Source organism: Rhipicephalus microplus, chromosome X (assembly GCF_043290135.1).
Source record: "Rhipicephalus microplus isolate Deutch F79 chromosome X, USDA_Rmic, whole genome shotgun sequence".
NCBI lineage: Eukaryota > Metazoa > Arthropoda > Arachnida > Ixodida > Ixodidae > Rhipicephalus > Rhipicephalus microplus.
In genome coordinates, this window is record NC_134710.1 from 244,834,538 (window position 1) to 244,850,503 (window position 15,966).

General features: G+C 43.0%; 1 protein-coding gene across 1 annotated transcript in view; it reads right to left on the minus strand.

The window, feature by feature from the left end:
- Nucleotides 1-8,209: 8,209 nt before the first annotated feature.
- The window catches only part of LOC119161616 (nose resistant to fluoxetine protein 6), a 53,025-nt gene continuing 45,268 nt past the window's right edge, over nucleotides 8,210-15,966 (minus strand). The window contains exons 13-15 of the mRNA XM_037414185.2: nucleotides 15,754-15,940; nucleotides 11,110-11,252; nucleotides 8,210-9,086 (exon numbers count right to left, since the gene is read on the minus strand). Coding sequence (XP_037270082.2) covers nucleotides 8,865-9,086; nucleotides 11,110-11,252; nucleotides 15,754-15,940 — 552 coding nt within the window. The 3' untranslated portion in view covers nucleotides 8,210-8,864. The remainder of the gene's footprint in view (nucleotides 9,087-11,109; nucleotides 11,253-15,753; nucleotides 15,941-15,966) is intronic.

A 15,966-nucleotide genomic window follows, 5' to 3' on the forward strand; every position in this document is an offset into this window, starting at 1 on the left:
CACCCACTGTAAAAACTGTAGAAACAGCGTAGTTGGGTTCTCCTGTGGTTCCCTCGGAATTTTTTGTAACATTTTGTGCTTTCGTGTGGGCACCTGCGATTACATTGTTTGTAGAGTATAGATGCACGTAAAAGGATGTGTGATAGCCCGTGCCCTACCCTACCCTGCTACAGTGTCCTTCGTCCCGGCGTGGACGCTTGAGATGCCCTTCCCAGTTTCACTGTGCGGCTACCGCGTCGTCCACGGCCCGGAGCTACTGTATATGCTACCATTAGGTAGCAGACATGCGCATAGGTCCACCATCTTGCCCGTTAAGACGTCAACGTTATGAAGGAAAGCCACCTCTTCCCAATGTAGGAAGCTGCGCGGCTCAGTGCATGGTTCTGCGCTTTTTCTCGCTCATTCATTACCGCTCCGCTGGCGGAAGGACTTTCGCTTTGAAAAAAAAAAGAAAATCTTGAGAAATAATACCTTTGAATACCTTCAGGTAGTACTGGTGCTATAGTTGTTCAATGGAGGTCACCATAGAAAGTAATACTACTCTTTTAAAAAAGCGAAAAGAAACTCTTCACCTAATTGATCGAGAATAATGCACACGATTTCCGACAAATTAAGCTCGGCAAATCGCTAATTTCACGTAGTTTTTAGCATAGCGTTTTAAGCGATTAAGCAGCTGGCTCGGTAGAATAATTGATGGAGCCACGATTGATTGATATGTTGGGTTTAGCGTCCCAAAACCATCATATGATTATGAGAGACGCCGTAGTTGAGGGTTCGGAAAATTTGGACCACCTGGGGTTCTTTAACTTGCATTCAACACTGAGCACACGGGCCTACAGCATTTCCGCCTCCATTGAAAATGAAGCCGCCGCAGCCGGGATTCAGTCATGTGACCAGCGGGTCAGCAGCCGAGTACCTTAGCCACTAGACCACCGTGGCCGAGCATTGATGAAACCATGTTTTACAAATAACGCAAGCAAACGTAAATTTTCGGTGTATATACGTAGCTTTGGCATAAAGAGAACACTCGGTCAGGCTTTGAATTCAATGCCGCACAGTGCCCGGACGGAATTATGCTGTTTTGAGAGTCCTGCAAGGTGCATATTCAAATATTCACTTGCTCACAATTTTATCGCTTCATCCCATTCGATGTATGTCAAGGAGCGCACGCAAATGGAAACATACCATGTGTGTTATCGTCTACATAGTCGCAGTAATATTGCAATGAGATTCGTAACCATACTTTATAACACTATATCACTAAGACATGGCGCCTATTGTGATGTGCATTCTTGAACGTACTGTAACTCTGGAATAAATGGTGGCCGTGAGTTCGAGCAGAGTCACCGCCTTGCTGCAACTGACCGAAACGGTGAAGTGTGGATTGCTCCATGCGTCGTCTGCTAGCCATGGCGTGTTTTATGTGCACACACGTTATGCATGTTCTCAAAGTGTAGTTTGTCCGGTCATGTCTGTGCGAGTGTAACTGTTTCTACGTATGCCTGAAACAACGTACGAAAGCATTTGGTGTTGCTCGGCTGCTAATGAATTGTAGTAAGATCGGCGAGTGCAACTTTCTAGAGTGCTGTTACTGTCGTCGTACCCTCCAATCACCAGAATAATTTCATAGTGGGTGCCGCCTTCGTTTCAAGCACATCACAAAATGCTCTTGGCATCCTCCCAAATATGGGTACCAGTAAGTTCTGTGTGAATGCAGACTCGGCTGTAAAAAAAAAAAAAACAGGTTCTAGGCCACGTACTTGCGCACTGTTGGTAGGTGTACAACTACGGCCCTGTAGATTATCGATCATGCGAAGAGCCTTAGTTTCGTTTATCTGGCCATGATACCACTACATAAAAATATTACTATTACATGAGCCGTTACACAATTGTTTTTAAACTCTAGTTAAATCAGAGTTACCGTGCGCAACCGTATGCTTAGATTTAAGAACGCTTTAAAAAGCCCAGACGTTAAAAATTATTTCAGACGGCATGCCTTCTATAAAATGTCGTATAATTTAACTGAAAATTTCATGTTTTTTACATTGTTTTGAACATTTGTGTGGCATTGTTGGTGACTGACGAAAGGCAGTGGTAATTTTTTTGTTTGAAAAAAAGAAAAACATTCTTGTCTCATAAACCAGGCTTTTGTTGTAGCCCCGTCACGCACGTAATTTTATTGGTGAAAGCTTTCTGCTGAACTGTTATATAAGAGTTTTAGGGGTGAAGAACGTGTGCGTAAACGTGGTAAAAGCAGGGTAGCGCAAAGCGCCGTCAGGCATTATGCGTTTCTGGCTAGACTTATTGACTGTCCAACATTTTGAACAACACGAGAGAAAAAAATTCTATCCATACAAGGTGCGAACGCTGGTACTGAACGAATCACATAGATATGCAGCTTTCTACGATCTTTCTCTCTTTTTTTGTAGTATTCAGATGACGAAGATGTGAATGAGTCGTTCAGTCATATTATAGCAGTGCGTAGCAGGCGGAACACAAGCTAACCACGTGCAAACAACACCGCAAAGGCTTGAATTAGTGCGAAAGTGCGCGAAGGAGTCACCCAGGGGAGCATCTCTATGAAAGGCAGAATGCGCTTTACTCGCGGGTAATGTTAACGTTGCATAGGCATCGTGCGGTAATTCGTAAGAGAACAGCGTCGACATTAACAGTAAAGTGTAGTCATCGCATTTTATCCGCCGACAATCGGCCTAAAGAGCACGCAACGAATCGCCACTGCGTGTGCTTGTATACGCACCGTCGACAGCCTATCCACAGTTGCGCGGGGCCGGTGCTGCCACCTATAGCCCGATCTCACCGTGAATTGAACTGCAGACACATTCGTTCTGCAGTAACAATTTTGACGACTTACGGATGCACTGTCTTAAGCAATATCAGAGTTGTAATGTCAATTTTGTGTTTATTCGACTACTTGCAATGTATTGAACCGAAATTGTCGTATACAATTGCCAGAGCGAGCATGTAGCGTCATAATCATTTTTGATCATGCCAACTACGTTACTTGCAGTGTAGGTTTTTTTTTTTTTTTGCTGGCACGTGTTTGAAAATGCAGAGTTTATTTTGAGCTTCGAAAATACATGATAGTAAGAGCAGAACGCGGTCGTCGACAACTCAGCCCAGTATAGCTAGCTTAGCGAGTTGCAGATTTGGCACTTCCACTTTTTGTCACGGTCACCTTGGACTTGTCACATGAAATGGAGAAGAAAGCCTTTCCGTTTTTTTTTTTTGTTGATTCGTGCAGTGTAGATCGCAGCATCCTGTCATCGTCGCAACTTCACAGCATTGAGTCACGGCGCTGTGCCGCACAAGCACCACTAACACTGACGCTCAAAAAAAAAACGGAGGACAACACAAGACAGCAACCACAACCCCAACGAAGTACATCCGTACTCAGCCTGGTCCCCTCGCCGGACTGCCGGGGCAGCGTTGGTGTGGGTGCCAATGGCGCACGGTCACCAGCACTTGAGTGACTGTGAAGTTTGGCTTTTCTCAAAAGAGTGCTTTTTGTGCACGTGAGCGTGCTTGGCGAATGGGGGCGCGTGTGGTAAGTTCTATCAGAGGCCAAACTCTGCCACCTAAATTAGCATGTACAGTTTCTCTACCGAGGCCGAGGCAGGAATGCCATCTGTACGTGTCTCTGGCAGCCGGAGCGTGGCACGCGACACGGGCACTCACCTGGCGTCAGGCCCAGCCGTAGGACAGGTCCGCTCGTACAGAAGCGGAAAAGGCAAATGCCGCGCAAGTAAATCTTAGACCATTTTGGCGATTCCGTTCCTTTCTACGCGCATTTGTTTCACCCTCTTCCCACGTTGGCCTATTTTAACCGATTTATAGATTAATTCAGAGATTTCTTGATTGATTCATGCATACACAAAGAGTTGTAACGCCTCATATTATACAGGTTTTGTGAGAAGTGCCGTAGTGAAAAGCTCCGGTTTTTGGTTTTTCCTTGTTAGTATTCTTAAGATCTACTCATAGCACGTACGGTGCTTTAGCGCATCGCGTGTTACCCCACCAGAATGCATCCGCCGTAGTCGGGAATCGAATCAGTAAGCTCGTCGAATTAGCACAGGCACTGGTAAACCAGGGTGAGTACGCATATCTCTCTCACCTCCCGCTCACCCCTTTGTTTTTACCGATGTCATCCAAACAGGTGTCGAAAATTTACTTTATGAGACTGCACTAAAAAAAAAGAGGAGCGTAATATTCTTACGTATCAAGGCAATAGAATCGAGCAGTGGAAAGCAGCACTAGGAAGAAGGATAAAGTTTATTTTTCATATATTGTGGGGTATCCCTATGAAGGCGAAATTAGACCACTGTTTGATTCGTTCACTTCTTGCAAAGTAGTAAACGTTCTGTCAGCGAAATGCCCATTGCGATTTTTCACCTTGCGTCAATATGAAATTAAGAATTTTCGTCAGTACAAGCTATTATTGCAAAACAGAAGAGATGCCGTCAGGGCTTTATGACTGCCTCAGATTTTGACTCGGGGAAGTGTTTTGAGGACCAATGTTTTCCCCCCTTGCCACACGTTGCGATGACACATTGCCACTTCAAGCGCAAATGTTGTGGTAAGTCAGTCAATGATTGCTTTCTGCGAAGCGCTTATTGTGCCTAGTGTTTCATCTTACCGGTCATACAAATTATCCCAAAATGCACTGTAACACTAATGTACTGACTCAGCGGAGCTGCTTTAAGAGGCAGGCGTCACGTAGACAGAAGTCAAGCTACATAAATGACCAAGTATAAAAAATTCACAATTAAACTCCTTAACTAATATATATCGTAGAGTATTTATTTTGGTAAATGAGGTCTGGTATATCCCTGGGCACATGCACTAAGAACGAATTCTGAGACGAATACCAGATTTGATATAAAGGTGGACAGACTATCAGCCAAACTGTACAATAGTTCCAGTTATTTCACTCATAAAACATTTCGTACATTGTGGGTTCAATTGCACTGGAGCTCCAATGCGTTCAGTCTAATCTTCCGGGAAGCCTATTTTTACTTTAAAGGAGTGCTTACAAAAACAAAAAAAGTTGGCAGATCCCACGTACTGTGGATATCCATTATAGGCGAAGCATGAATGAGGAAGGTTGATATGTCACTTTAAAGTCAGCACAACGTTACGATGTTGATGTAAATTATGCCGTACATGGCTTAGAAGCCATATATATCATAATTGGACGTGTTATTTACCTTCATCGTCTATTCACGTCACGTGGCACCTAATTTGGTATATGTGGAGCTAGCGAAACAGCCACAAGCACACTATCAACGTAGCATGCAACCATGTTTAACATGACCCGCATATCATTATTATAATGATCAAACGTGTAATTTACCTTCGTCGTATTTTCACGTCACGTGATGTCAGATTTGGTACGTGTGGAGCTAGTCAAACAGCCGTGAGCGTGCTGTGAACGTAGCTTTTAGTCATGTTTTACATGGCGCGCATGTCATGATTATCACGTTTGTGCGTCGTCCCTTCACGTCACATAATACCGAATTTGGTCTATGTAAAGCTTGTGAAACGGCCGCGAGCACATCGTGAGCGTGGTATGCTGTCATGTTCTTGCATGATATACGCATGTCATATCATGTTTGCACCAGTCAGATACCTCCTTAATTCATTGACGCCAAGTAAAACCAAGTCTCGTATATGCTGATATTGATATGGTTGATAGATATGTGAGGTTCATCGCCCCAAAACCAACGTATAATTATATGATTATGAGATCCGCCGTAGTGGAGGGCTCCGGAAATTTCGACCACCTGCGGTTCTCTTGACTGCACCCAAATATGAGCACACGGGATTACAGCAATTTCACCTCTGTTAAAAATGCAGCCGCCGCAGCCCGGATTCAATCCCGCGACGTATACGGGTCAGCAGCCGAGTACCTTCGCCGCTAGACCACCGCACGGGGCACTTAGGTATATGTGAAGCTAGCGATGCGACCACGAATACATTATGAGCGTAGCATATAGTGATGTTTTACATGCCACGCGTGTGATGATTATCGTCTTTGCACCAGTCATATACCTTTGTCATTCATTGACGTCCGGTAGTACGAAATTTGGTATATGTGAAGCTAGCAAAACGACTGCGAGCGTACCATGAGCGTGGTGTATAGTCATGACTTACATAACATGCATGCCATGATTTTCTCGTTAGAGTCTGTGACTTATGTTCACCATGCAGTCATGTCATACCATACAAGTTTTGCAATATGCCATGTGAATGAAACCACCGCAAGAGCAGCGAGACCATGAAATGTATATCATGACGCACATGACATACATGTCATGATTTTTGTGTTATGACTAGTCACTTATGATTGTCGTACCGCCATGTTATTCCATACCAATTTATGTATTGATAACATTATCGAAACAGCCAGGAGAGCTAAAAGTCGTAGGCGAATAGATAGATAGATAGATAGATAGATAGATAGATAGATAGATAGATAGATAGATAGATAGATAGATAGATAGATAGATAGATAGATAGATAGATAGATAGATAGATAGATAGATAGATAGATAGATAGATAGATAGATAGATAGATAGATAGATAGATAGATAGATAGATAGATAGATAGATAGATAGATAGATAGATATATAGATAGATAGATAGATAGATAGATAGATAGATAGATAGATAATCTCCAAGTCGCTGAAGTTCGCTAACAAATGCTTAGCATATGATATTTTAAAAGCGAGATAGACTATGGAATAGATTTGTGTGAATACAATCGTCAATAGATGCCAACAAATAAAGCTTAAAAATATTTAAAAACAATTCCAAAGTGCGTGTCGCCGCACCACAATCGAAATGCCCGTTTGATTTTCGTGTAAGCAGCCAACTTCCACTTGCGTCACGAGCTTGTGTTGGCTTAATTATATTTTGTACCATTAGTACAAAATAAAATTAGAAAAACCTTGTTGATAAATAAAACGTGTTCGTGTGTGTGTGTGTGTGTGTGTGTGTGTGTGTGTGTGTGTGTGTGTGTGTGTGTGTGTGTGTGCAACGGAAACAGTGTGCTCGTCTTATTGCGATGTAAATAAAAGTAGAATTTCTCTAAATACCACGAGCGATGAAAAACATGCTATATGATGTGGGCATATGGGCGACCATGACAAGGGACAAAGACATGTACTGCATTAGAGAGTAGAACTGGACATATTTGAAGCTGCGCTCCTGTGGACACTCCACAACATTTATGCGAAAACAAGGCTTCAAAATAAATATGATCAGGAGAAGGAAACCTAATATCGCGGAAATATGCCCGTGTGAAATAGCAAAAAAAAACTAATTAACAAGCAATGTGAGCCACTGCATTAACGCGTCTACAGCACTTCAACTCCCTTTTCTGTATTAAAAAAACTCCTTATGACTGCCCTGATAACTGTTCTCTCAAACCGACTAACTGGTCATGGTCGGAGTGCTGTTTGAAGGGACAATGAATGATTGCCCGGAGCCCTGTGTTTGAGGTGGACCTGTTTCCTAGGCTGAACGTGAAAGAGGCAGTCCGGCGAGGCATGGGTCATGGCCTTGTCCGCCATTCTATGCACAAGCGCAGGAACACGTAGAACACAGTGGTTCGAAAATGCACTTTCCTTAACGAGAACAATGGTGAGTGATCCCGCCCCTCACCAAAAGTACAGTATTATTTTATCCATTATCTTTCGTTTAGATCGCAACACTTCCTTAAAACTTTCTAAATTGTCATGAATATTCCACCACACTTATTTTAAGAGCAACAGAGGAGGCCGCGTAAATTGAATAGCAGCGTCGAACACGTTAGGAAGATGTTTGACACACTCGTTTTGACACTTATGTGAAAGACCATGGCATGTCTTCGATCCATGTGCGTCCGATGTTTCAACGCGTATTGCGCCCCTTTAGGAGGGACGTGTTTATATTCTGTTTCACTTGCTACTTTTCTGGTAGTACACCAGTCTAATATCTTGCAGGAACTGCCATGTCCGCATACTCGAAGCACCACACTAGCTAGTTTGTAATTCTCGACGCTGAAGAGTGACACACTAATCTTTTATTGTGTACACTGAATAATGTATTAGTGCGTCAGCATCACACTGCTGTACAGTGCAACACGCTGTATAGGGTCCTTTATTCTGTCTCTACGGGGTGAAATTCTTTTTAAGAACAACACGTAGTGCATCGCGCATATTTTTTATTAACGCATTTGCATAAACAACAATCAGTACACCATAATAAAAACAACCTACTTACAAACATTCTTCAGCGGAAATCGCTTAAGTGAACTAGAGGTAACGCGCGTTCGTAAAAAATAGCCCCCACACGAAAAGTTAACTGGACGCATCCTTCTGGCTTTTGTAAATATTTCAGCACATAGTTGCCGTGCACGTGCCAGACGTGCCTTCATTGCATTCAATGTGTGGCTTACATAGGATAACTGTAGTGTTTTACGTGCCACATTTACAATATGATCATGGTGTGCGCATTAGTGGAGGTGTTTGAAATAATTTTGACCATTAGAGATGCTTTAACGTGCACCTAAATCTTAGAACACGGGTGTTCTTTGCATTCGGCTCCCATTGAAATGCGGCCGCCCTGGCCGGAAATTAAACTCATGCCCTTGAGCTCAGCAGTGCGATGCCGTACCTGATAAGTGTGACTTTGCAAGTCTATGTACAACAAACTATATCCGTTAAGTCACTGACTCCGTGGAACAACTGCTGAATGGCCGTGGCACTTGTTTGCAGTTGGCTGGTATATTGCCAAGTTGACAGCTCAGCGCGGGTCTAGTTATGGCGCTTTACGTCGCCATAATATATTGAAAAGGAATGCCTAGAGAATACTGCTCTTGGGTTCGTCCTTGCCTTTAGCATACTCAAAGCCATTCGCATGCTCGACGCCATTCGCGTTCTTTAAGATAGCTGGTGGCGCATCTTCCTCCGATTTTCGCTCGAACAAGATTTTCTCAAGTTGAAAGACGGGAGCCTCGATGAGTATGTGCAGAACGTAGGCGAACACGATGCTCAGAGCGAACACGCCCAGCGCAACGTTGAGCTGTAAGGAAAAGAGAATAGTGTTGTCGGACACAGGTGGCCTTTTCACCCTCATTGCGACAATGAATATACGTACACTCTCGGCTGGATTTCGCCGCCGGCGTCGCTGTCTTTCACCGTATATGTATACGTATCTATGCACGGTGTTCCACGTAACTTAAGCCAGAGTTTAAAAAATATGCCGGAACACGTAATTACGACGTGACCAAAAGCATGTTACCGTTGCCTGGAGTTAGTCAGACAATTTTTTGTGTTCTCAAATATTCTTTAATTAGATATGTTAATTGACTTACTTTTCAAGAAACGAAGATAGAAAAAAAATTCAATGAGAAAGCTGTACATCGGTTTTCGAAACATCTGATTACACAATTTTGAACTTTATATCTGTTAGGTATTAGTGTTTTTCTGCTAATTGCGAAGCCCGCGAAATACAAAACAATACGTAACGACCCTTAAGTGAGGGTTAACCGTATGACCAATAAATAAATATATACCACGTTACAAACCCACTCGCTCGTCAGTGCACATGATGATCTTGGTGCTCCCTAAGGTTCCTCGTTTGATCGACACGCTTCCCTCGCACCGGTTCATGACGGTGATAAGTAGTCACAGTGGTTATTGTTTTTGTGACCGATTGCAAAACGTAGTCATTGTAAAGTCACCACTATTGTTGCGGCCCTGCCGAGACAACAAAATGGGGCAAATTCTACGGTCATTCGTACGCGGAACGTTAGGTAGCGCAAGAATCATTGCGCGCACTGGCGCAAGAGCGGGTTTGTCCCGTCGTGTTTTTTCATTTCGCGGGCATTCGTAATTAGCAGAAAAACCCTAATACCTAACAGATTTAAAGTTTAAAACTGTCTAATCAGACGTTTTGCAAACCGATGTGCAACTTTCTACTTGAAGTTTTTATCTATCTTTGTTTTTTGAAAAGTTAGTTAATTAGGCATGTCTAATTAAACATTATTTGAGAACACAATAATAGTCTGACTAACTCCAGGCAAGAGTGAGCAACAAGCATTTGGTCACGTCGCAAATACATGTTCTGGCATATTTTTAAACTTTGGCTCAAGTTACGTGGGCACCCTGCATATGTAAAAACGCAAGAAAAAAATAGTTGAGAAAAAATACTCCCGTGCGCGGAACCGAACGTCCGACTACTTGCTTGTGAGTGTGAGGCGTTAGCCATTGAGTCATGAAGGGGCACCTCCTTCAAACTTGAAATGGCAAGCTATTTGTATGTACCACTTACCGCTGGCGAAGGTCATCTGAAGGTAAGTATCGTGTTTTCAGCAGTACTAGCGAGATGGTGCAATGAGCGCATGTCACCAGATTGTCACGACGACGCGGCACGTGCTATCATATCTCTCGTGTACTTTGCCCCGCGGTGAGAGGGAGATGAACGCTGAGGCCTGTGCGCGCTCATCTCGCAGGGGGGGGGGGGGGGGAGATCATACGCCTTGGGCTTTCACCGGAACTATTCTGTTGCAGTTACCGCCCACAGAAAGGTCATTGTACTCGTTGCACAGTCTTCGTTTGCGAAAATTCGCGACTTTCAGACACAGAGAAAATACAACTGAGACACTTATTTGCTTTAATCTGTACCTGTGAGTACGTTTCATGCGTCATTTGTGCGTGAGAAACGAGGGGCACGTCTCTAGGTGCTTGCCATTCTTCGCGTAACCTTCCAATTGGTTGCTCTTGCGTTCATTGCTTCGCCTTTTCGGCAAAGTTGTGACTTTTTACTTCCGCAAATTAAAATATAATGTACCCTTATAGTATGAAAATCAGAGAGCTGCTTACGTAATGACAAAGCTAACATATTAACTATAATTTCTGGCCTACTTTTGGCAGTGCGTATTACTGGTTATTAAAAATTAAATGGTGAAGGGAAGAGGCGGAAGGAGGCAAATAATGTCATGTTTGTTCTTCCCACGGCTTTAGAAGCAGTTCTCTTTCCGAAAGCAAATTGACACAATATCAATTACTGTGACTTTGTTTCGTTTTTTATTTATATTTCTCACCTGGAAGAACTCATCGGTGTTAACGTATGTCCGGAGACGAATCATGCGGGCGATGTAGATGAGAACGTGAACAAGGTAGATGCTGAATGTCAACCTTGACAGCGGGATGAAAAACTTCCACGAGAACATCTTGTTCAGCCAGCCTGCATTGAAAAGGACGAATAAGTGGAGACGCAAATTAACGGACAGGTATCAACTCCGCACCGAGACAGGAGCAGCGCCTCGCAATCATTCACCTAACACGAGCAAAATATGTCTGCTCTTTGTCATAAAGCAGTTTATTAACAGATCAGTGCATAAATTCACAATAATTTGCTATGACAACAGTGGTCTAATTTGTTTTTCTTCAGGAAATAGAGCTGGGAAGGGTGATTTTTTAAAATTCTCATTGTGACAGCAAACTCTCATTTCCGGTGATTGTTGCTGTTGTAGAATCGTGTGGGCTACGCGCAGACCCGTAGCCAGGCATTTATCGGGGAGCTTGGGGGGGGGGAGGGAAAGGGGGTTGGCTCACATACTCAAGGCCTTGATTTTTTCCGAAAAACATTCCAAAATTTCGGGGGCGTAGAGAGTGGGTCCGGGCCCTTCATGCACCCTCCAGGCCACGTACCATCATGTCGGCGCGAAACGCCAACACTACAGAGCTAAGTGGAATACTCCTTCTTGATGCCCACTATTCTTGCAGTGCAGGCACAACTTTTTAATTTGTTGAATAGACTCTCAAGTCAAAACAAAGTGAGAACGACTATAGTCTAGTTTCGAAGTGCTGCGAGTGGTAGTAGTCGTGCAGCGCGGCGTGGCTAGCCTGATGGCAGATTATTGGACACATGGATGCTTGCCCCTTTGAAAAATAAATTATTTTAATCATCATCATCTTCTTTTTCATCATCATTGTCATCATGATCTCCGTCATCATGTTTGTGCAAGACAGCTTTGCTGCCGGGTGTAAGGAACACATTATCAATAAGTGCGCCTTCTAAGAATTGGCGTTGCATCAACGCCACGTCACGGGATATCGGTGTCCCCATCCATGCTGACTGCCAAACGAACTACGAATGCTGCGTAATGATACGTTGAATTCTGCATTAGAAATGTCCGCCGAATTCATTATGGTCGAGGCTACTCATGTTGCGTTTTCGTGTGCATAAATTTGAAGCCAATTTCGCCAACGATGACGAATTGTTAGGCGAGAGGACACTGAGCTGCGTAAGGCTCCGTGTTTTCGTATAAATATGAAAAGATAGGATAAATTTGCCGGTAATTTTTTATAATTCAAATTTACCTAATAAACTCCGAAATTAATGGCTAATAAGCCCTACCCTATTATATATCTAAAGGGCATGTTCTAAGTGGTCATTAATACATCGGCCGGTCTGCCAATGTCAACGTTACATCACGTTAACAGTATCTCTTACAGGAATGTAGAAAGTTGGACGAGTTGATGATAATTCATGATTGCTTATGAAGAAGCACACGACGACAAGCTTGTCGTCGTGCGATGCTTCATAAGTTCTCACTCTATTTCTTATAAGCACCTCACCCTTCACACCTTTAACAGAGCGCGTTTCGTGAACAGAGCAAGAAACCTCAACGTATGTAAGGTGACGTGTTGGAATATTGACACTTAAACAAGACTGAACTACAAATTTGGGAGAATTGGGGGATTTACGAAAAATTAACGGCGATAAACGTCGTATTCCCGCCATGAAATAAGCTCCTAAAAACACTCCCCGAATTTCAACTGAATAATAAACTCCGAAAACACGGAACACTATACCTATGAGTATGGGAGCCTACACGCATTGCATTTTCAATTATTAGAGTTGTTCTACATTTGTACCAGCGCAGCTGTTCAAGCCACCCGCTAGCCCAAGCAGAAAACTATCCTCGTCATGAAAGGCACGCACTCTTCTTCTCGTTTCGCTCGCAGAATGCGTGCGCCGAATCGTACGGCGTAGAATGTGTTCACTCTGATTCGAGAGAGCAAGGCCGAAAGAGTTAAAAAGAAAAAAATTCTTGGCCACGAAAATGTGTTGGCAAAGCGGCATTTGAACCAGCATACCAGTGGTGCGAAACCATGCACAAAACCACTCAGCTATCAAGGCACGCGCCTTTTAGTTATGTACAGAAAGGGGGTTGTAAAAGAAAAAAAAAAAGGTGATGAGGAGAGATAGGGAGAGAGTGATGATTTGTGGGGTTTAACGTCCCAAAACCACCATATGATTATGAGAGACGCCGTAGTGGAGGACTCCGGAAATTTTGACCACCTGGGGTTCTTTAACGTGCACCCAAATCTGAGCACACGGGCCTACGACATTTCCGCCTCCATCGGAAATGCAGCCGCCGCAGCCGGGATTTGAACCCGCGACCTGCGGGTCGACAGGGAGAGAGTAAAACAAAGCGTAGAATAAAAAAAAGAGAGAAAGTGAGAATTGATTAGAAAGAAAGAGAAGAAACACGGGAAAAGAAATGAAAAAAAAAGAGCGAGAGAAAGAAATGGAAAGAATGAAGATGCGAGGAGTATACTCCTAGCATCAGGAGTATACTCCGATGTATATATGCATCGAAGCGGAAGTAAGTTAGGTAAGAAAAAGAAAGAAAAACATAAAGAGCGAGAAAAAAAGAAAAATACACGAGAGAAATGAGAAGGAAAGTCATGAAGAAAGATGTTGAAATGGGAAGAAAAAAAGCAAAAAAGAACAGAGATATAGGAAAAAAAACAAAAAGAGTGAAAGGCAGAGAAAAATAAAAAAAAGCGCATATATATCAGCACTTACTTTAGCTTTCGCACCTCTGGTGCGAAGATGCCTCAATTTTTGTTCCCGCTTGAAATTGCCGTGATAGTGGATCAGAAAACGGTGGACATTGCACAAGCTACCTTATTCATTATTGTCTCTTTGGCGTTGTTACTCCTGGATTTCACCTAGAAGAGTTCACCTAACTCCATAGTTGACTCATGCTAAAATAAAATCTAAAGTGGTAGACATGATGCTATAACCCCTGGGAAATACTACTGCAAGAAGTTAGGTGTCATTCAAATTGAGATCTCTTAAGTAGTTACGTATTTTAATATCTAATACGGAAGCGGTAGAAGGGTGCTCTGGCTAACGTTGCTTTGAAGCATATATCATAATACCATTACATTTTTTTTATTTTTACATATTGTCACCCATTCTTCGTACATGGTCGATAATCATCCGGGTATTGCCAGCTGATTATGGTGAGAAATAAATCCTTGTATTGCACCTTGGTGGTAGTCGCGAATCTTTCAGTTCGTAACTAAACGTTAGTTATAGCGCGAGAACAAAACGACGACAAAGACGAGCGCTCGTGTCCTTCGTGTCCTTCTTGTGTATGTGTCGTCGTTTCGTTCTCGCGCTTTAACTATCGTCATGCCATACCAACTAGCCCAAGCTGCCACACTTCTAAGTAACTGAACGTTTCACTTCATAACCCGCCTTCGCTGGTTTCATCACGCAGGGTTGGCTGCCTTTAGTTTTTCCGAGCAGTTTAAGCATATATGAGAACCTCCTTGAGAACACAGGCCTGATTTCTAAAATTGCATGCAGATTTACCCTCTATAATGGCCTTGCTCATGAACTTCCATACGACTGCAGCATTATACTTGGCGCTAGATAAAATAGCATCACCACTTGCTAGCGTTCAATAACGTTCGGGCGGCATTCATGGCCACTCCATTTCATTGAGCAAGGTTGCGCTGTTTAGTCAGGGAACAACGCCTAATAAAAAATTACTACAAAGTAATGACAAATACATTTATATAGAATGTACCGGATAATCATTGAAAGGTGGGAGAATTGGCGTATAATGTGTTCTTACAACTAATTACACACATTTGTTATGCTTATATACTTTAAATACCAGAGCAATTTTTCGTGTGTGCTGATTGCAATCTCTTACCATAATTGAAGCATCGTCAGTATTAGGCACAGTTTTCAGGCAGCCATTCGTTTTGATGTCAAAGGAAGAAATCACGTTCAGTGATTGCTCATGAATGTGTGAAGATTTACTCACAAGCGATTTACATGCCTTTCACAAAGAACTGTCTATATACTTGATGGTGTGTTGATTCGGAAGAAAAATTCGAGTTTTTAGATGAGTGCTTCTCCTGTTTACTTTTTTATTGTTTTGTTGCCCTGCACAGGCCTGAAAAAAACGAAAATTTGAATGCGTGCAGTAGATATGAGTGATGTTGCTATTTGCTCCTTCGAAAGGTGACCAATCAACGCGAGCAGCCTACGTCCAGACAATTTATGCGGTGATTCTTGTCGTTTCAGTGTGCTTGTTTCCTTCAGAATGCGTCGTTCGGCCTTTTTGTATAACTCATAGAGAGGGTCACACGAAGCATGGGAAGTTGTTTTTGAAACATGTCCACATAAATTAGCTACCCGTTGTTGAATTTCACCTAGTGAATATTAAGTTATCGTAAGTGCTACAATCGCAGACTCCAACACAGACGTTTGGCTTTCCCAGTTTGTCCTTTTCTGAAGGCGTAAATTTTCTTGAGTGGATAGTTTAATCACCGTTACCTTGAAGAATAATCTAAAGGCATATTGACTATCAGTGAGGATCTTCTGAAGATGACACAGGTCTTAGTTGTGAGCTATGAAGGAGTGCTCTTACCACCTCTTCCAGTTGCGCAAGCGTACGTTGGCCAGCAGAATGCGATAGCCCAGGAGATTCGATGAAAGCCGGCATAAATCGAGTTGGACAAGTCCTCAGGAAGCATGCCTTGGTTCCAGGGTACCGTGACGAACATCACCGCACAGGCAAGAACAAGGGACAGGCACCACAAGACAGCCTGCAGCATCTGAGCACCCACACATGTGTTGAACA